Raw genomic sequence first — 23803 nt, forward strand, 5'->3', positions numbered from 1 at the left:
ATAGTAACCGGACAAAACACACAATTTGAAGCGTTAAGTGTACATCAATAGTAACCGGACAAAACACACAATTTGAAGCATTAAATGTACATCAATAGTAACTGGACCAAACACACAATTTGAAGCGTTAAGTGTACATCAATAGTAACCGGACCAAACACACAATTTGAAGCGTTAAGTGTACATCAATAGTAACCGGACAAAACACACAATTTGATGCTCATCAATAGTAACTGGACCAGACACAATTTTGAAGCGTTAAGTGTACATCAAAAGTAACCGGACAAAACACACAATTTGAAGCATTAAATGTACATCAATAGTAACTGGACCAAACACACAATTTGAAGCGTTAAGTGTACATCAAAAGTAAACGGACAAAACACACAATTTGAAGCATTAAATGTACATCAATAGTAACTGGACCAAACACACAATTTGAAGCGTTAAGTGTACATCAAAAGTAAACGGACAAAACACACAATTTGAGGCGTTAAGTGTACATCAATAGTAACCGGACAAACACACAATTTGAAGCGTACGAGATAAATATGCAAACTTGTTGGAAGGGAAGCATGCAAACCGGTTGATACTTTACTGAAAATATATATATATATTTAAGAGAAGAAAAAAATTATTCTGGTTTCTGCTTGTTAGTTTGTATTATTATTTTTGTTCAAACTATTTTTTGGGTGTGTATGTGTGTGGAATCTTTGCTCTGTAATTTTCCTTTACAAAAATAGGGAAATAATGTGCTCATGGCGTAAAAAAGTTTTATCACTCTTTGCTTCACTACTCGTGCCAATTTACTGTTTCCGCATAAATTGTAAAATGTATATGTACTCAAAAATATAGATATTCTTTGATTATATCCACAATTAACATTTAGTTAGAAAGCAATATATAATTTATATTTTGCACACTAAACCATGTTAACTCTATCATGTGATAACAGTTAGGCAAACTGGAAGGACACAAAGCCACACTACTTGTAAAAAAATTCACTATAATTGTGTTGCACATTTTAAATATTAGTCTTAAATATTTTATTTTATAGTTTTAATTTAACAGGTTCTTAACAGTAAACACTTTTGGATATTTTAACTTCCTGAATCACGCATCATGCAGTGTTTGGTAATAACAATCTACACACGATAATTGTATTAAGCTCATTTCCAACGTATCCCCCCACTTCCATCATTCAGCTTAGACCACAGTTTCCTTTACACCACGATCTGTTCTCTTTAGCGACCAATGCCAGCAACCTAGATTCAGTACTTCAATCACTGATCTTGACTTCAAATCCAATGATTGTGTACATATTATCCACCTTGAAAAGGAATTATGTCAGTACAAATATTGTAGTGTCATTTATTTTCATGTGTCTAATTTTTGTTTTTGTTTTGAACCAACGTCAACCATTTGACTTGACGTCAACCATTTGACTTGATGTCAACTATATGAAGCTGACTGATTCATAACTGTGGCCGTCATGAAAATGTCCGAAAAGATCGGATCAATTCGTCCCCCATGTTTGAAACCACCGGACTTACTTAATGTATCAATTTCAAGATTGTGTACCTGACAAACATTTACCAGCCGACCAGAATGACGCGATGTTGATTCAGTGCTTTTGTCCGATATTGAGTGATGTGTGAGATACAACAATCTGCAATAACTAATGTATACACACTATGTTTAATTAGTAATGGTGCCTCAAACAATAGTTTTAGCTCTTTACAGTTGTGTTGTTCTTTGGAATTAAACATGCATGGATAAATGAGATGTGTTTTCACGAAGATTAAAATTATCAACAAAGGTTTCGCTTGAATGAATTAAGTGTTTGAATAATTTACACTTTTTCTCTTTTCTTTCAATCCTCACTCATCTCGTAACGATTTAAGGCTGTGCGTAGAGGTTACTGCTACTGGATACCGTTGAAATACACGTTGATGTAAAAATATAAAATGATGTACGATCCTTTGTTAAATCTGTGAAAATAAGATCAGCTCGTGCGGATGCTAATATTTTAACTAGATTTCAGATACGAAATTGCACATCAAATATCTAAAATTGGGGATGGCTTCTTTTCCACAGGTTGATCATGTTTTTGTTGGTCCTTAAATGTATGGATGATCGTAACAACGAAACATGGAACTTCACATAATTTCGAAATAGTGCAATATAAATAAAAGATTCGCTTACAAATATGACTGAATCATTCGAACAAATTCTAAAGCAGCAATGTCGTCCAACGTCTTATCCAATTCAAATGCCGTTAAGTTGTAACATCAATGTTGCACTGTCTGGTAGATATATCAGTTTCTGCAACTATCGGAACCAGGATAGTTGTTGTTAGCTTATTAAGGTAAGATGCAAAGCTTAATCTCTGTATATCATGACACGAAATCAGATTCATTGTACGTTAGGTATAATGACAACTAAAATAAGTTCTACAGCTTTTTTATAATTTTTTCAGTGTACATAGGGATGCAATAGTGCAAATGAAAAGAACCCGGGGTTAATTTTCGAATGTCAAAATGTTAACTATGGACTAAAGGTGTGCAAAGTACCATTACTTTGTGTTAACTATGGACTAAAGGTGTGCAAAGTACCATTACTTTGTGTTAACTATGGACTAAAGGTGTTCAAAGTACTATTACTTTGTGTTAACTATGGACTAAAGGTGTTCAAAGTACCATTACTTTGTGTTAACTATGGATTAAGTTGTTCAAAGTACCATTACTTTGTCAGAAAGTGGTCATGTATCAGATCGATTCTAGTCATAAGGTCTGCCAAAGGTTTGAAAAATAGACTAAGGATGACCTTAATGAGCAAATAATGAATATGGGCGTGTATACGTAATCCAAATATTGGATGCAATTAACATAAGATCGTACATAATTAATGGAGAAAAACACATATAAATTAATTTAGCAAATACAAAGACAAGGGGAGAGTGGTTCACAACGATTTGTCAATGAAACGATGGGTACGTTTACTCACGTAGTAAACAATGTTGACTTTAAATCATGTAGTAAAATAAATTCACTCAGGTAGTAAAATTATGGTGATAAAAAAGGGACAGATATACAACTTATCTTTACAGTCCCGAAAGATAGAATCGGTTTTACGAACCCCAAAATTAGCCCACGGCTAACAAATTACATGTACACTCCGTCATCAGTACACTTTATTTCAGCTCCACGGCTGCTACAGCTCTACTTCACAGTTGCTACGATTGATTCCTGGAGGGGGGGGGGGGCGAGTGGCCGAGTGGTCTAAATCGCTGACCGTTCGGATCACTACCATCTCACCTCTGTCTGCGTGAATTCGAGTCCAAGGCTCGGCTAGCGTGGATACGTGGGAAAGCGTGCCAGTAGCTTCTCGTGAGTCCGTGGTTCTTCCCTGGGTTTTCCAGGGTTCTTCTTCCACCAGTTATACTCGCCGCCATGTGTAGCCTATATTGTGCTGAAAAATGGCGTTAAACACTAAGACAACAACAACAACAATTCCTGTGGTTGGCTTTACAGCTTGCACCACGTCGACCCCGATCACTGATAACTTTGAATACTCGGGTCACTCTGGTCACTCTAGACACCACATATACTCTGAACACTCCATGCGTTAGACCCTCCGAACACTCCGGACATTAGACCCTCCGGACACCCCGGACATTAGACACTCCGAACACCCAGGACATTAGACATATATCAGACACTCCGGACACTCCGGACACCCCGGATACCAGACACTCCGGACACCCCTGACACCGGACACTCCAGACACCCCGGACATTAGACACTCCGGACACCCCTGATATTAGGCACAAGACAGCTGAAACTATATCCAAAACCGTGTACTATACATAACACTGGCGTAATAACGTAATGACGTTATACATGGTAAGTTGTATAGATTACATTATCAGCACAATAATTACAAAAAGACTGGTTCAAAAATAAACCTAAGCCTGCTCAATAAAACTCTTACTATATTAAACAGTTCTTAAAAAATGTAGTTTTACATTGCTAATATAAATCCCTTCTTAAGTCGCAAACAAGAATCGAAATACGTGCATAATACTGCGTACACTAAAGCTGCATAGCAAACATTAAAAAATAAACGTGGTACAACAGTAGCTATAACGTACAGACTAGAAATTAATAAACTTACATACCTCTAGGGCTGAAGACGTGAAAGTTTTTGAAGCAGACTGCTGGCTGACAAGACTTATCCGTATTGTAAAGAAATGTACTTACGGTGAGGCATTTATATACAGACATAGTCTGTGCATTGTAGGCAATCCGGTTCGTCCCATCGATAGCACTTTGCACGTGCGGCATAGGATGTACCGAACTCACTATTTCGAAATACGACACAATATACATAAATCACCCTCAGGTATCGTTGCACACAAATAAACGAAACACGAGTACATGTATTCAGTAAATAAAAGAATTTAATTTCGTGACACGGGCTACGCAATATAATATCTGCTGCGTTAATTCCAGCACCATATTGTGTTGGCGGAAATGGTAGCTACCAAGCTTGACTGAAACGCCTTCTCTATATTTCTGCGATGTGTTTAATGACAGCTGATGCGATGACTTCAGAATAAACTTCACTGCGAAGTAGATCATTAGATGATATGCAGTATAACTTATATTACATTATCACTGTGATTTTACCGCAAAGATCATCGAGTGTCAAACTCTGTCGACAGTGGAAACAGCATAGGTCGACTTCACTACACATCGACAGTTGCAATAGAATCGATTGTTCCTTCCACCCGTTGTGAGACATGAAAGTAAAACATAAGATACATGTTCTAGAATTCGTCCATAGCCCTGTGAGTTCCCGAATCGACGTCTTGTAATATCTGCAGAATTTCTTGAAGGACGTAAGCTTTCTTGCCCAAACTGGTCACCTTAAATTGCTTATTAGGCCCACGTTCATACACGAGTTGCAAGGTAAAGTACGATAGATTTCTAGGGTCAAAAAAATCATTGTTCTTGTAACATTTAATGATAGAAAATATATATATGGGAAGATGAAGTTATTGTATATTCTTATTACTTTTTTCCTGTGTTTCATATATTCTTCATCGTCCTTGACATCGTCTGTATCTCGTTAATCTCAAAATATTCTAAATCAATTTGGCAGACGTTGTATAAAGAGATATCTCCTCAATGACGTGTTTCTGTTCTTCATCACGTTCATATAATTCAACATGCAACGTATTGATATATCGTGACAGATAAATAGGACCAATGATGTCCTCTGAAAATTATAAGTATATCCTAACAACATAGATTCAAATATGCAATCATACACTGAACCTGACCTACGATGGCGACATGAAATCATAAGAAGATGAAGAAATGTAGAAGTATAATGTAGCTTCTCAATACCGTCTACGTTATTATTACCTAATAGCACATAATGCAACGACAGGCATGTTTCTACAAAGCATTGAGTTAGACACGTAACACAAATATGGTATGTCATATGTACCATATCACAATTTTCCTAGTTGGAATAACAAACATATAGGAATGAAATAATGATAACAGGCTAGAAATCGACTAGTAACATCTCAGAAATATGCAATAGAGGATGTTCATACGAAAGAACAGACCTTCCTTACAGAGTCTTACCCATATGAAACTAATTGGAATCGTACCTGGGACCTACCATTAAAACCCGCACATTTTGTCACATTAATGGTTAATGTTTAAATGAATGAGGATCAAAGATGACTGCTTGAAATCATAGGTAGAACGGACAATGTTGAACAGCACATTCCGCCACAGGTGAACAAGAAATCGTCCAAATAACGGCCACTTCAAATAGAGACAATCCATCATATTGATGTACCAGGTGAACACAATATATTATATCTGCTTGGAAAGAAAATTAGAACAGACGTTACAGGTACACGACTGCCGTCATGTAATGTACTGTTTGCTAAGCGTTTATAAGCTTGTAATCGTTAGTAGAACGGCCATTGTCTAATCTCACTGTGTCATAACGTACCTGATGAAAGGGACTAAAGTAATATGTCCTCTTGAAATTATAAGTACGGCGTTGCCCACAGTACCTTCATATAATATCAATAATCCATCTGAACCATTTTTAGAGAATAAGCCAGGAATATAAGGCATTTGTACATGATGATGGTATGTCAGGTTATATTGCTTCATATATTCAGTATCTGTGTTTGAATCTATCCAGTGTTGAATCATACTGTGTGTGTTTCTATTTGTGTGTCCTGATGGAAGAAACATTTTTTCGTCCAGTAGTGATGAGTTGCATTTGTGATACGTATTATCTTCGGTGTGGTGATACTTTAAAAAAAAAAATCAAACAATAGCCTTTGTTACTTTTGATAAGTATTGATAGCTGAAGTTCCTTTACAACAGGTACTAAAACTTAGCGTGCCAGCTGCGTTATCGCATATTACATTATCACATATCACATATCCCTGCGTGTTCTGATAAAAGGAAATTTAGAAACGCTACGTGAACATTTAAAATGCTATTTTAGATCATTTTCTTCCCCTCACTTTTAGTTATTTGTGATGACATTAGTTTTATAAAATATTTGTCCAGAGTAATGGTAGCTTGAAACTAAACAGCCATGATACCAGTGTACTGAAATATGACTAACATGTCAGCAGGAAGTTTTCTTTCTATTTGTAGCTTTTCTAACCTTTATGATACAGCATGGTTCTGTTGTTCGGTATATAGTTCAACATACGTCAAATGCATTTCCAATTTCTGATATTTTTATTTTAAACATTCACTATTAAACAAATTACTGCATTCATGCATTTTGTATTTGACCGTCAGCCAAACTAATTAAGTGGGCTGTTTAACAGAGCTTTCAGATCATAAAACATAACATTAACATTAAGACATGATTTTTTATTTCTTCCCCAACCGGTTAAACTTAAAGACTGATTCCTATTACTCTTGCTACTTCCTGTCCTAATGATATTTAATATGCAAAAATGTTAAATAAGCGCCATGTGACATTATTCATTTCGTTTTCAGCCATTACGTGTATTGGCCTTATTCGGTACACATGTATATAACTATCACGACATAAATTAATATTTCTCTATAAGGGTCGCCCACACATGGATCCTATCCCAGTCTCCTGTCTAAATCTTTTGACTTCCTACAGAACATAGCGGAACTTAAGAGAAAACAAAAGAACCTCAGTTTCATATTGAAATATCAGGCCAAATGCACATGGCATATGCGAAAAACGCAATTCTTACGCTTGTTAGATGATAGTGTGTAAAACGTAATTATTCAACATTTATGTGTACAAACAGATATACGGAAAAGTAAATGAAGCGTGCATTACTATCGCATGATGTAAATCATGTAAAAGGTATATTGTGAAGAATAATTTTGTAGCCTATTACACATACAGATACATGTACATTATATATACCTATACAGACACGTTGGGAGGCACGTGTCCGTATAGGAATACACGTGCCTAAATATCCATGTTAACATCCAGCCGGTGATGAAAATTGTACGCTACTTTCAATTAGATAACTGTTTTCATAATTGTATCATAACATTTTGACAAACTTGCTAATCACTTTTAAAGAGATTAGTAAACTTTATCACATTAGGATTAATATAGTAAAAGGATTTTAAGAACTAACACCTTTCTAACATATTGCGCGCTTTGAGTCGATCTTTGTCGGACCAAATCCTTCCAGCTAGGTGAATCTGCATTTTCTGTCGTTGGCTCAACGTATAACTCAAAAGAAACGCTATACCACTGGTGTAATTGTCCGTAATTACTACAAAAATACTGTACAATCCTATTAATGACAGAAAATTTACAGACACCTATACGTAACTTTTTTTCTCTACCACCATGTAACTAGCGGATGAAAACTTGAGGTACTAAACAAAATTGACCATAGGAGCCAATCTCAGTTGTCTGAAGCTCGTGTGAAATTTAGTTTTCATTCTCTTACATCTGATAATTATCTTTTAAAATTAATATTGTCTGTTAGAACATGTAACAAATATTTCAAGTATTACAAAATAAAAGTCTGATCCATATTCATTGAACGATTTCCTCCATTATGCTATCTGCCCATCAGTGCGTAATACTACGGGCTGTACTGATATACTCACTTAAGTTAGAATCTAACTCATCCGCTATGAAAATATGGTCCGGTCGTTAATCGGACCGTTTATGTTATGTTAGTTTTGGCCTCGCTACACGTAACAATAAAATGTTTCCTACTTCACTCTTAAATATTTCCTTAAATGTACAAAACCGTAAATATCATGTGTATATGAGATATACGTTGTGAGGGATTGATTGTATTGCGAATTGTGTCTATTGATTTTATTGCGAATTGTGTCTATTGATTTTATTGCGAATTGTGTCTATTGATTTTATTGCGAATTGTGTCTATTGATTTTATTGCGAATTGTGTCTATTGATTTTATTGCGAATTGTGTCTACTGCATAATACTGGCACAATGTTTACTATTTTCTGTCCGATTCCTTCTGTTTATCAAACTGATTTTTTACCGCAGTATTTCAAACAAGTAACATGTGCTTTAAAGGAGACCAGAAGCCAATGGAGATACAGAATAATAATAAAAGTACTATTGCAGAAAACCTTATTCTGAAGTATCATCTGCGACCGTAATGCCAATATTTAAATATTGGCCTATCTTCTAGGAGCTGAATTTCCGTGACCTCGTATGCAAAATTTCCGCGCCTATTCGGTTACTTTCGGTATGTGACGTCATAGTAGCGACTCCAGCAGCCTAAGTGGGATTTGCCAGAGTAAAAGACAATACCGTTTTGCGTTGCTTACGGGTGTAATAGAACATTAAGAAAAGCCTGTTGACATAAAAAAAATTCTTTTCCGAAAGATAAAGGCATAATGAAAGAATGGGTACATTATTACAAACGAGTCGATTTCAAAACAACACCATACAGCACTATGTGCTCGTTACATTTCTCAAAGGAATGTTACGAGGAATCATGACACAATAGCAGCTCAAAGATACGCAAATGCTAGGCCTAGACTAAAAGTTGGCGCTGTTCCAGGCATACCTTTGGACATTTTAAACCCTGGGAAAAGTGTTAAATGTGTGAGTTACGAAAACAGGCAGAAGGACGACTAAGTCACCACAAAATGCAACAATCAATCCACATCTTTTATCTAAAAACAGCAGTGCTAAAAACAAATCTGATAGCCCGACACCCTGGGCCCCTTCTGGTTTTAGTTCTGGCCCATCCTGTATTCAAAGTGCGGTGCCCGTCAGGCTTGTCGAAACAAATATTGTTTGCCTGAGGAAACTTGGATTGCGCTGGTGAAATGAGTAAATGTATTATAAAGATGTTGACATACATGCCTTAACACGGCACAATATAAATCAAATCACCATTGTCCCAGGTGAAATTTAGATTTTATTTTAATCAAATGGAAACTTTGCTAAAAATAAGATTCTAAACTGGTCGTGTTTCGAGAAAACACAATTTTCAGTAATCTTATAAAAATTAAAAATTAAAAAAAAAACTGTATTGTATACATGTAGTATGCATAAACTGTTATCTGAAATAATTGGAACTGATATAAAACCATTCCTTGGGCAGTCTAAAAAGCAGCGAATAAAAAAAAAGAGGTCAAAGTTTCACATTAACTGCCTGACAGTAGTACGGGGGGGGGACTATTGACCCCCCCTTGCCCCAATGTGCAACCGCCCATTTGACGTGCCTTTTCTCCCTGTGATACGCCTTATTATTCCCCCACGACAAGCCCCTTTTGCATATTCTGGTCAGTTCTGGCTGAATTGCAAAATAGCTAAAGTTTTGATTTAAGTACGCAAACGATAAAGCTGGTGTGACTAATGAACATAATCCTTATCCTTGCATTGATCTTGTGAAAAGGACTGCCCTTCGGACATACTTCAAAGAAACCATGTTCGCCAGTGTGTGTATGCGTAAACAACAGCAATTGATTACCAAATAATGCCTATTTTGTTGTTACTTACGATGCCATGGACTTAATTTTAACATTTTATTATTCCCCCAAGACAAGCCCCTTTTGCATATTCTTGTCAGTTCTGGCTAAATTGCAAAATAGGTAAAGTTTTGATTTAAGTACGCAAACGATAAAGTTGGTGTGACTAATGAACATAATCCTTATCCTTGCATTGATCTTGTAAAAAGGACTGCCCTTCGGACATTCTTCAAAGAAAACATGTTCGACAGTGTGTGTATGCGTAAGCACCAGCAATTGATTACCAAATAATGCCTATTACTTACGACGCCATGGACTTAATGCTAACAGTTCAAATCTGCAGTCACAAGTTACTGTATTTGTGGCAACTGTTTTTTGTTTTTTTTTCACGTTTTATGCCCCACCTTATTTCCTTAAGTTTAAGTCTTAATGCATGTAACACTGTTTGCTGAATAAAATGTTTATCCAGAATTAGTTCTTTAGGGCCACATATACTGCATAGTATATTTTGTTTTATTCCTTGTAATTTAATCATGATAATTAAACTTTTCATATACGGTAGAGGATTGTCAGGTGTTAACTGGCCGAGTTTCTTTGGCGGAAATGGAGATGCGATTTTGTTTGCAGAGAAAATTTCAAAGTGATCATTCATTTAAGCTAATTGGTGACAATTTTATTCTTTTAATTTTTTTAATACTATAGTACTGTTATAGTTGTTTAAAAAATCTGAAATTTACTTTAATAATATTTAATCTTCACGTTCTATTTACTGAAGAAGAAAAAAATAAAAATAAACTGTTGTATGATATTAATTACATCGTCCAGTGCCGGTTTAGGCGTGTGTGCGTGTGATTTGAATTTTTAACGTAGCTTTAACAATTTTTTAGTCATATCGCTACGATGTCTGCAGTGTGGCAGTTTAGAATGTGGATTGCATACGTTATATTTAAAAATGGTTTGGGGTTGGGTTTTTTCTTCTGACAAATGAAAATTGACAGACATAAAGTAATAATGTGGACTTCGCTGCGCAAAATTGAGAGATATTACTAGATCGGGAGGTAGATGAGGAAATACCCCCAAAATCGGGAGGTTTTTCTCCCGGCTTGAGAGTTGACAGGTATGAACTGTCCGGGCTTGTGGAATTTAATTCAGGACTTTAGTTTATTTAAGTCATCAGCCCGGGGTCTGTGCCTAACAAATTTCTTTTAGCACTTACCAGTACAGTACATAAACTATTATATCAGATTGCAGATTCAGCTTTTCAATGTGCAACCCAAATGTGGTCTCCAGTCTGCCTCGTTCGCCAGTGTTTATGTTTGCATTCGAGGACTGGCTTGTATAGCGTCACGGTACCAAGTGATCTGTCTTCTAATCAAAACTCGGAAAAACTCGGCAATTTACGGAATCGTGGTATCTTCCACGCAATATAATCACTACCCGCTTACGATATTTAACTTATAAGCATTGCAGTCGAATTAAAATCTAAAGAGAATTACATACATAAAAAGGAAAATTTTGATTTCTAGTCTCCTTTAAGGTAACCAGGTATAGTCTATAAACTGCGTGTAAAATTAGTATTTGATCGTCTAAAACGTGGACAGAAATGCGAGCGAGATACAAGATAAAAATACAAAATGGTATTTTAAAAACGTTGGATGTCGCGGCGAGTTTTCAACTCATCTTCATTTGTTTGTCAGCCAAAGAACACAGAAAGACAAGCATTTAATTGTACCTGGACAGGAGTGATTCAAGAAAGTTTGAACACAAAAGTAAAAAGATCTAGTAAAATAAATTGGGATGAGCGAGTTCAAAATAAATTTTGATTCAACAATTAAATCTCTCTCTCTCTCTCTCTCTCTCTCTCTATATATATATATATATATATATATGTTTATAGTACGTGTGTGTGTCTGTGTGTATTTTGTGTGATGTAATAATAGTGTCTTATATCATTGGTGCGCATGTCCAACGCTTTACAAATCACAGCCTATGCCGAGAAATCATGCAGACAGCCTATATCCTGCCTCGACTAATTCGTGAAATCATGCAGACAGCCTATATCCTGCTCCGTCACCCGACAGTCTTGAACTCCTGACAGCTGTGAGAGCCTGATATATGGGTACAAACGGAATATTAAATGAATTCATGATATATGGGTACAGACGGTACATGAAATCAACATCCGATATTTGGGTACAGACGGTATATGCACAGACCGTATCTTTAAGATCTGTTCGTTTTCTTTGATTAATTATAATGCCACTATGGATACATCATTGACGGTATCATACAACAAATGGCAGCCTTTACCACATGCGTTCTACGGCAGGCAGCTCTGGCTGGCATTGATGGGTATTGAACCATACAACTTGGTTCCAGGTCTGCCACTGTACCAAATGAGGTAACTCTGCTCCCTGTAAGACATAATAATTCGTCATGTCGTCTGTATTTTACGCCATTTGGAACTATGTTTCGAAGCAGCGGATTTCTATTGAGATGAAGTGAACCTAAGTATTATTCTTTCTGAGGAAATGACTCTCTCAAAATAGTTCCAAGCTCACGTTTGGAAGAAGACGCTAAGTAGGATAACACACACACACACACACACACACACACACACACACACACATATATATATATATATATATATATATATATATATATATATATATATATATATATATATATATATATATATATATATATATATATGGCATACATTTCAAATGAGCATTCCTCTGATGTGATATTGCGATACCGTTAATGAAATACTCTGCCAAGGTAACCAGGATAAGGTTTTTCCAAATTACCCGTGTTGCATATTTAAACTTCCTGCTAGTACAAATATTATCACCCCTGTTCATATTTGCTAGCTATGTTTCGCTTGTACCCTCAGTTGATTTCACTGTCTCGTTTTCATTTTCCGTAACTTCCTCAAAGCATATTTGAGTTTGTATTGTTGACTATTTTGCTGATGATTACGAACGAGGGCATGCAGAATAATGCAGATTTCAAAGTGTAAATTATTGTCACTAGGACTAGTAATTGTTTGTGGGGGCCAGTTTCCCTGATCCGAGGTGGACTGAATCGCGACGAATGTGAACAAGGTAAGTAGGATACAAATCTCAGAAAATAACAGGACTAACATTGTCTTATTTATATTGATACATTTGATAAGCAGGACATGGACAGGAGACCTATCCGGTCCGTATTGTTGATAATATTTGTCATTGTAACAGCAATGGTAAGGACAATATTTGTTATGTCTACTAGAATATAATCAATAATAACGATTTTCCAGATTTTCTGTATGGAAATATACATAATGTTACGCTGATTGGAACGAATAACGTTAACGGATCTATTCCGACTGTATTTTTTGATCCTCGAACATGAGCAAATTTGTCAGAGATTTGTATTCTTCATTTTGAAGAGGTCGAGTTTATTCCGACATGTTTTCTGGAAGGATTAGAATATTTAGAGTTTCTGTCCATATCGCCATGTTCCGACTTCGAATACTTTGATTCCGATATATTTTGTTATACTCCATGTCTTAAAGCATTGCAACAGGATAAGAACCCTCATCTTAAAAGTTTCTAGTGTAGACGCGGCCTTGGTTGGCAAACTGGCAAGCTCCAATAACTACAGTCCTTGGAGCTAACTTTTACAAGGCTCTTCGTGGCATACATCTTACATATGTTGACATAAGTCGATGAAACATACTCTTGTTAAAACCTGCTGTAACGGACAATACATTTCTGACGATATTATACATACATAGGGGTGGACTACAATATGTATGTATAGAAGTACAGAATGGAAGTGGTTTATTTCAATGAATGTCGTTTTTGACAGATTGCATGATCGATAATACTGATCACAGACGTATGTGATCTCCTCAAAATTTGAAATTTCGTTTTTCGAAGAATATAGCATGTACTGAAGAGAGGTTAATATCAGCGAGGTGCAGATATATAGAATTTATATCTTTTGATTTCAGCAATAATAACATTATAATTTTAAATTTCACCATCTCGGGAACCTCTAACTTGAACGCATTTCAGGTACTGAACCTAAGTTTGAACAATGTGGAATATATCAAGCCATCCGGTTTAGGCAAATTTCCTTCGTTGAAGATTCTTGACTTACTCAAACACCAATAATTGCATCAGATGGAGAATATGGGCAATTTTATCCATGTATTCTCTCGAAACAACGTACATGAGATAATATTCTTACATAGCAACTCTTTTAGTGTAATAACAGCAAACATGTTTTCATCAAATATGAAGTTAGGCGTCCATGGTTAGATCAACAATTATCACACATACTTGATTAGCGAGTGGTAAAACATGCAGGATTTAAAGACGATTGATTTAAAAACAGAAATGCCTGAAAAAAGCTTGCCTACATCCTTCGCACAACAACTAGTGAGCATATTTGTCATCACGCCACGGCAACCAACAGGAGACCTCCACGACCAGCTTGATGCTCAGTCAGTTTCTTGATGAACAAGTTTTCGCAGAGTGGTACAGATATGGAAATAATACTGGTTACAACATACATTGCGCACAAATAACGACAATTATATCGCAATATTTGACTATCAGCGTTTCTGAGAATCCTCTCTTGGTGATTGTCAAACACTGGAATTTTTAAAATTAATGTTGACAGCAAATATCAGAATTGTTAAATGTATAACATTAGGATGCAAGTATGGCAATAATTGAACTGTATTGAGTTACATAAAGATTTTAAATCTCTCAGACAAAACTGCAGGCTCGCAGTTCTTGTCGGTACTAGAATTTCATCATCTGTTGAAATTATTTTATGTTTATGCGCAATGGCATTTATAAATCATTATATGTACAATATGGCATGAAAAAATGAAGACATAACAAATCTGCTAACAAACATTGCAAATGATAATTGTATTCCCTCAAATTTCTAGTACGTCTAGTGTATTGCAGCACAGACCATGATATCTTAGAGCAAAGGATCATGCAATCGTTAAATAGAGACCTAAATGATGAAACGTTTAACACCGAAAGTGTACTGAAGCTTATTGCTTTGTTCACGGCCTTAGTATCATATATGAGATACACCGATGCATTGATGAAAGTCCAGTTGTAGTCCCTGTAATCACACTAGCATTTCTCCAGTCTCAGTGCAGTCAGGCTGAATGTGCTATTGCCATTGCCAAACACAGAAAAGTTATCCTACTAGTTGAGCAGCATACAGACACATCCATGGAATTACGCCCATCAAGCATCTGATAGAGCGGTACACCAGGGCATCCTGATCGATTAATGAAGGCTATTTCGTTATTCGTCCCCCATGGAATGCATTTTGTTAGGGTGTAATTGACATAGAAGCTGCTTTTCTTCGTAATTATATGAAACAAAAACGTTCACGAGTCTAATGACTCAAAACCATTACTAGAATGAAGAAGAAGTATACTGTAGGATGTATTTTGTGCTTTAAGATAATTTTCATTTATAAATCACATGTCTGCTTACCTAACATGTGTCCATGATTGGTTATAGCAATTGACGATCATGTTCATTTGTAAATATATTGTTTACATAGCTAAAGTTGTCCATGAATATTTATAGTACTTTGAGATAATGTTCATTTGTAAAACACATGTTTACATAACTAAATTTGTCCATAATTGTTTATAATATTTGGAGATAATGTTTGTTTGTACAGAAGTTGTTTAAATAGCTAACTTTATCCAAGTATGTTGTATCGTACTTTAAGGTAATGATTATTACCTGCAAATAATATGATTTTTGAATTGAGAATATTCTAGCCACACTCTGATGTAATTCTCCAACTAGGAAATACTTGCATCTAGGGTATTATAAAACATTCTATTTGTCTTACTTCAATTGAAGTATATATAAATAGAGATCTTCAAAACAGGTATTCATTCATTTTTTTGATTCCTGTTTTATGGATAGTTTCTGTATTTTGTAGTTGTTTTCAAACATAATTCGATAGGAATTAATCGAACTTCTACCTTCGGTGGAGTAAAGTAGATATTCTAAAATAGTTCTCAAAATCTGCTATAAAATATTTATATCTCTAATTTCAGGAACATATATTACATGACCAGAACTATGTTTACTTTGGATCTCCATCTTATACTTGTATTTACATACCAGAAGTTGTGTTACTTTTAGCGCAACGAAAATAACACACAGTGAGTATTTGCAGCCTAGGAATTGTACAGCCACAAAGCGTTCTCAATTCTAAATTAAATGTGGAACCACGGGGTCTTCAAAAAAATACAGAAGCTGGAATGGACATCTATGCTACGGCAAAACAGTAATTATTTAGGATCATTTCAGTCATAATTGTTTTGGTTGGGAAAACAACTTAACTTAAATTTTGCATCGGTGGGGTGTGTGTGTGATCTGGAGTTTTAACGTAGCTGTAACAATTGTTAAGTCATATCGCTATGTCTGCAGTGTGACAGTTCATAGTGATGTCTAGCACTGGGGCATCATGCCGCAGACATGTAGCATGATGTCCCACCCAGTCACATTATCCTTACACCAGGACGACCAGGTCTAACACTAACCTTAATGCTGAGCGCCAAGCGAGGCAGCTGTTAGTACCATTTTTGTAAGTCTTTGGTATGACTCGGCCAGGGATCGAACCCATAACCTACCGCATCCGAGGCGGGCACTCTAACCACTAGACGGCCGGAGCGGTCTACGGCGGAGGTAAATCGGCGTCTACAGCATCTTGTTCCATGGGACTACATATGCCCTGTCAGCTAGTACATTAAGCTTCTGCAGATCTGACCCATCTGACTAGTTCGATTTTGTATTCAAATCGGACATCTAACATGGTACACAGGTGATACACGACACGGCGAGGAGGATGGGGTGGCTGCACAATTCTATCTACATAGCACCTTAACCAGATATCTTGTATCGGACCGAATGGTACATGATGCAAGATGACCCATGTCGACTAATACATTATTCAAATGCTCATATCCCCCGACGCTCTTCACTACCTTGCCGTACCCTTTGAAAAAATCATGCCGGATACGTCTAGTTTATTCATTTTAGTTTTAATTTCAAGCGGACACTGCAGTCTGATTAAAATCAGACTTCCACTGTCCTACGTAAAGATCGGACTGCGACTCCGTACGTCTCATGTTCTGAAGCTAGTTTAATCAGCCAATGGAAATGCAGCTTTCTAAAGTTTTCGAGTGAATAAAATCGTTTATCACAAAATGCTGTTACTCACCCATTCGGCTCAGTCTCCCAAAACGCAAAGGAATAAGACTTAATCTGCTGGCTGATAAAATTAACGATTACGATAATAACAAACCTAACCAGAACATGAAACTGTCCTTGTCAGATCGTCACGTGGGAGAGTGGATATCGAATGGCGGACACTGTATACTTTGATGAGCTGCTACATCATATCAAACACACACGCACATACATACATACATACATACATACGTACGTACATACATACATACATACATACATACGTACGTACATACATACATATGTACGTACGTACATACATACATACATACGTACGTACGTACATACATACGTACGTACGTACGTACGTACGTACGTACATACATACATACATACATACATTCATGCATAGATGCATGCATGCATGCATCCATCCACCCATCCTTCCATTCATCCATCCATCCATACATCCGTTCATCCATGCATACATATGCTCAATAAATTCGTTACTTCACAAGCAATTACTACGTCCTCTGAAAATGAATTGTTTATGATGATTCACGCGATATTAGTTGCAATGTCAATGCCACCAGACACATAGAAAAGTAACTTAATTTTGGAAAAAAGGTCAACCACATAATACATATATAAAGAACCCCACAACAACACAAATGAAATGTACATAAAAATATACACAATAACATACATAACCATTTATCCATCCATCCATCCATTCATCCATCCATCCATCCGCCTACATACATAGAGTCATGCATACATATACACATTAATGCATGCATGCATACATACATACATACATACATACATACATACATACACATGGGCGATAAGCTGTTTATTTCGCGAGAAATTGCTACACCCTTTGTAAACAGTCGTACATTTTGATCAATTTTTTATGATAATTATCTCAATGCGTTTATTTTGTATATGCGAAACAATAATGGTAAATTATAGTTATTATACAGCAGAGATAAACCGACAAATAACACGAAATTCAAAAAACACGAAATTCAGAGCAGAACAAGTAAAAATAAAATTGTATAATACTTGCATGAATTCACAATCATAACATACACTCGAAATGGTCCTTCCTTTGCCTCTTTTAATACAAGTGCTGCCTTTAATTGCATTTATCTAAGACAATGAAAAAATATATTTAGAATCAAACTCAAACAATGCAGCATTCAGCCCAGAATTGATGGTGGTTGGAAACTATGTGCTCTTATAATGAGGTATTTCTGTTAACATCTGGTTTTAATTGCAGCTTTTAGTTTCTCTACCTAAAGAAGACACATCGACAATAAACTCAAGAGGACTTTTTCGAATACAATTTTGAAGGTTGTGAAATAACGATACTATTGATAACCAAGGCGACAGAGTACAACTTTGTGTTTCCCCAATCAATTCATTAATTTTTTACGCAAGGCTATGCCACGAAATGGAAACTTGTATTGTGTTCCTCCAATCGATTCATGGATTTCGTAACCGACTCGACCCGATGAAAGTGAAACGTGGATTGTGATCCAAACAAAATCGATTCATACATGACATAAGCAGGGCGACCACATGACGGAAACGCTGTGTTCCATCGATCGATTCGTGCATTTTCTAATCAAAACTACTCCACGGAACTGAAATTCACAATGTTTCATCTTTATTAATGAATTCATTTCATAGACAGAACATAGAAAGAAGTCGGACTCGGTCAGTATTTTGTATTATATATGTCATTATATCAGCTATTGAAGCTAATGTAACCTGTACTGTTGATGATACTTCGTATCTCTGCAAAAATATAGCCAGCAAGATCGATATTCCACATTACATGCCTTCATATATAGGGAAAGTAACGCTTATTGGAACAGATGAGATGACGGGATATTTTCCGATTGCCGTTTTCAGCAATCAAACATGGGCAAATGTATCAGAGCTTTCTATTCTTGAATTCCTTGCTGTCCATTTTGTTCCACGTGGTGTTCTTGACGGATTAGATCATTTAAATTTTTTGTCCATATCTTCATGTACTGAACTCAGGAGAATTGATCCTGATGTATTTCATAATACGCCTGATCTTCAAGCACTGTATTTGGATGAAAACCCCAATCTTGAAATATCTAGTGTAGAAGCGGCCTTGACTGGCAAACTGAGCAAGCTCAGATATCTATCTTTGATTGCAATCCAAGCTAGATCGAATCCCGTTGTCCTTGGAGTTAACTTTTCAAAGGCTCTTCAGGGAAAGACGTTTACATATTTTGATTTAAGTGGGGCCAACATTGCTTCTATATCAATTAGTTTAAATGACATATTTCCCACTGTAAAATACCTAAACTTTTCTTACTCTTCATTAGTTCTTCTAGGCTTGCAGTTCAATATACATGAACCGGGATCTAGTTTGGAACTGTTAGATGTTAGTGGATGTCGTGTTTTCATATAATCCGATAACACTTATAGAAATGTAACAGAACCATGTCAGTTCGCTCCAAACTTAAAATATCTGTATTTAAAGAATGTCGTAGATGTAATTGGTGGAATGATAGTAAAATCAACACATCATTATCAACAGTGTGAAAATAAAGAATTTGTTTTGTTAGATTTAAGCAATAATGACATACCAATCTTAAATATGACTTTCGCCGGAGAATTATATTTACACGCATTTCAGATACTGGATTTAAATAGTAACAATATGGAATACATATCGCCGTCTTTATAGGCGTCATGCCTTCTTTAAAGATTCTTGACTTGTCCAAAAACCAGTTGCATAAGATGCAGAATATGGACGATTTTGTCAATATATTCTCTCGAAACAGGGAACTTGAGATACTATTCTTACGTAGCAACTCCCTTGGTGTATTACCAGCAAACATATTTTCATCAAATATCAAGCTACGCGTCCTTGATTTGAGTGACAATGACCTGACGCACTTGAATATCGAGTGGTACAATATGCAGGATTTAAAAATGATTGACTTAAGAAAGAATCGGCTGAAATGGTTGCCTATTCCCTTCGCAGAACAACTAGATAATATATTTCAGTATCAGGCAAACCAAAACAAACATGCGACATCCATGACGAACAATTTGATCCATGAGTTTCTCGATAGGCATCTTTTAGCGGAGAGGTACAGATATGGATACAATGCCGGGGAAAAAAGACAGCTCACATACAGGCCGGAAATTATTCAACAATATTTGACCATCAAAATGTCTGAGAACCCAATCTTGTGTGAATGTGATAAACTTGACTTTTTACAATGGCTTGTGACTACAAATGTCAGCATTGTTAACAGGACAACATTGCTATGCAATGATGGCAATCATGAAATTTTACTGAATTACAAAGGCTTTGAAACAGTCACACAGACATGTAAACTCCCAACCATTATCTGTACAGCAATTGCATCATCTTTGGTAATTATTTTAGGTTTTTCCATAATTGCCATTATACGTCGTCATAGGCACGAAATGGCACGCAGACATAAAGACATAGCAAATCTGAAAAGAGCAATTGTAAAGGGCACCCACAAATTCAGATCTGTTGTATTTCTTGTATACTGTAGTGTAGACCATGATATAGTAGAGGAAAACATCCGGCCCTCCTTAGATACGTACCTAAAGAAAATGCTCAACACCGACAAGGATCTTGTGTGCACTGGAGCTAATTCCTTTGTTCCTGGCATGCGGATCATAGATGAGATACACCGATGTATTGATGAAAGCCTAGTTGTAGTCCATGTAATCACACCCGCATTTCTCCAGTCTAAGTGGAGTCAGGCAGGATGTGCTGTTGCCATTGTCAAACACAGAAAAGTTGTCCTTCTAGTTGAGCAGCATACAGACACATCCATGGCAATTACGCCCATCAAGCATCTGATAGAACGGTACACCAGGGCATCCTGGTCGATTAATAAAGGCCATTTCGTTTTTCGTCCCCCTTGGAATGCAAGTTGTCAGGGTGTAATTAAGATTGGTGCTGATACTCTTCGTAATTATAAGAAACAAGATGTTAACGATTTTAATGACTCAGTGTCATTGCTAGAAGAAACAGTATGATGCTCTTATATATATATATATATATATATATATATATATATATTCGGAGTGACCTAATATTAACACATAATTCCAAATTATTAAAAAAGAGTGACGATGTTAATTTAGAAATGAGTTGAATTCGTTTAATACTATTAAGCTTTATTACATACGTTCATCATCATTGGCGACTCAGTCTTGAAAGACCATGCGAATAGCGCCCTTGGGGTGTTGTCTGTCTCTGTTGGCATCGTCTGCTGTGGCTGTGCAGGCCTATACGTGAGTGTCAGTCCCTATTGCAGCTGGTGCAGACATACTGGGAAGTCTGCATTACTGTGGTTGCTGCCGCGTTCTTCTTTCTCTTACGTTTCTCTGCCGCCAACTGGCCTCTCCTCGCATCAGCGACTGATATGCCATTGTTTACCGTTAGTCTCCAGGTGTCTCGGTCCTCGGCCAGCTCTTCCCAGCCATCGGGTGAAACGTTGCATGCCTTCATGTCCCTTTTGCATACATCCTTGAAACGGAGTGAAGGGCGTCCGACTCTTCTCATGCCAGTGGCCAGCTGTCCATATAGTATGTCCTTTGGCAGCCTTCCATCCTCTATGCGTTGGACGTGTCCTAGCCATCGAAGGCGGCGTTTGCTCAGCAGGGAGTACATGCTGGGGATACTTGCACGCTGCAGGATCTCGCTGTGTGGAGCACGGTCTTGCCAGCTGATTTTCAGGATGCGTTTTAGGCACCGTATATGGAAGGAGTTGAGCCGGCGTTCTTGCCTCATGTAGGTACTCCAGGTCTCACTTCCATATAGAAGGGTGCTGAGAACGCAGGCCTGGTAGACTCGGACCTTGGTGTGATCTGTCAGCGCGTTGTTTTCCCACACCCTCTTCGGTAATCGAGCCATGATGGTGTTTGCCCTTTCAAGTCTTCTGTCCATCTCCATATCAATCGAGAGAGTGTTGCTGATGGTTGACCCTAGGTAGGTAAAGTTGTTGACTGCTTCCAGGGTGACACCGTTGATTTTGAGGGAAGGGGCAATGGTGGTATCTTGCACGCTGACATTTGTTTTTTCCAAGCTGATGGTGAGACCAAACTGCATGCAGGCATCAGCAAAACGGTCTCCCAGTCTCTGGAGGGCTTCCTCGGTGTGGGTCACAAGAGCTGCGTCATTTGCAAAAGCATCTCCCTGATGAGCACAGCTCTCACTTTGGTCTTTAAGCGCAGTCGTGCCAGGTTGAACAACCTCCCGTCGGACCTGGTGTGTAGATATATGCCATCGGTGGACGTGTCGAAGGCGTAGGACAGGAGCAGGGAGAAGAAGATCCCAAAAAGTGTTGGTGCCAGCACGCAGCCCTGCTTCACGCCTCTGTTAGTTGGGAAGGAGGATGAGGAGGACCCATCATACCGGATTGTTCCCTTCATGTCTGCATGGAAAGAGATTATCATGCTGAGGAGTTTTGGGGGTCGACCGATCTTACTCAGAAGTTCAAAAAGGCCCTTCCTGCTGACCAAGTCAAAGGCCTTGGTGAGGTCGATGAACATCATGTAGAGTGGTTGACCTTGCTCTCTACTCTTCTCTTGGAGTTGTCGTAGGGAGAAGATCATGTCTGTCGTCGACCTGCCTGCTCTGAAGCCGCACTGTGATTCCGGGTACACACGGTCCGCCAGCAACTGCAGCCTGTTGAATATGATGCGGGCGTACACTTTACCAACGATACTCAAGAGCGAGATCCCTGTGTAAGTATTACAGTCACTGCGGTCGCCCTTGTTTTTGTAAAGGGTCACAATGGTGGCATCGCGCATGTCTTGGGGGACTACTCCTTCCTCCCAGCAGAGGTAAAGTAGCTCATGCAGTGGTTTAATCAATGTTGGTTTTCCACGTTTGATGGCTTCGGGCGGGATGCTGTCACTACCTGGTGCTTTGTGGTTTGGAAGGGAGTCAATTGCTTTGCTGAGCTCCTCTAAGGTTGGCACTTTGTCGAGCTCTTCCATGGTGGGCAGATTCTTTATGCTGCTGATGGCTGCATCGGTGACTGACGTTTCTCGGGAGTATAGCTCTGAGTAGTGCTCTACCCATCTGGCCATATGTTGCCCACGGTCTGTGATCTTCTCTCCCGTCAGAGATTTCAGGGGAGCGACCCATTTCACTGTAGGGCCTAGAGCCTTCTTGATGCCACTGTACATACCTTGGATGTTTCCTGCCTCGGCACTGCACTGGATCCCTTCACACAGTTGTTGCCAGTACTCGTTCGCACACTGTCTAGCAATGCGTTGGGTGTTACTTCGGGCACTTCTGAGAGCATCAAGCGTCCGTTCATTAGGGCATTTTTTGTAAGCTATGAAGGCTTTTCGTTTCTCCTCGATTTGTGGTTCCATCCTTGATAGGTGTGCGTTGAACCAGTCCTGGCTGGGTCGTTCCTTCTTGCCAAACGTTGACATAGCTGTACTGTAGATGGCACCCTTCCACTTGGCTGTAGCGTCATACTCAGGC

At 37.7% G+C, this 23803-nt stretch overlaps 1 protein-coding gene across 1 annotated transcript; it reads left to right on the forward strand.

Moving 5' to 3' along the window:
- Window positions 1-19906: 19906 nt before the first annotated feature.
- On the forward strand, window positions 19907-21336 carry LOC149774719 (uncharacterized). The gene is given in 2 exon segments (XM_089944987.1): window positions 19907-20003; window positions 20006-21336. Coding segments are annotated over 2 exon segments (1428 nt in total).
- Window positions 21337-23803: the final 2467 nt, after the last annotated feature.

Source organism: Sinohyriopsis cumingii, unplaced genomic scaffold, assembly GCF_028554795.1.
Source record: "Sinohyriopsis cumingii isolate HCF-2022 unplaced genomic scaffold, ASM2855479v2 utg000160l, whole genome shotgun sequence".
Classification (NCBI taxonomy): Eukaryota; Metazoa; Mollusca; class Bivalvia; order Unionida; family Unionidae; genus Sinohyriopsis; species Sinohyriopsis cumingii.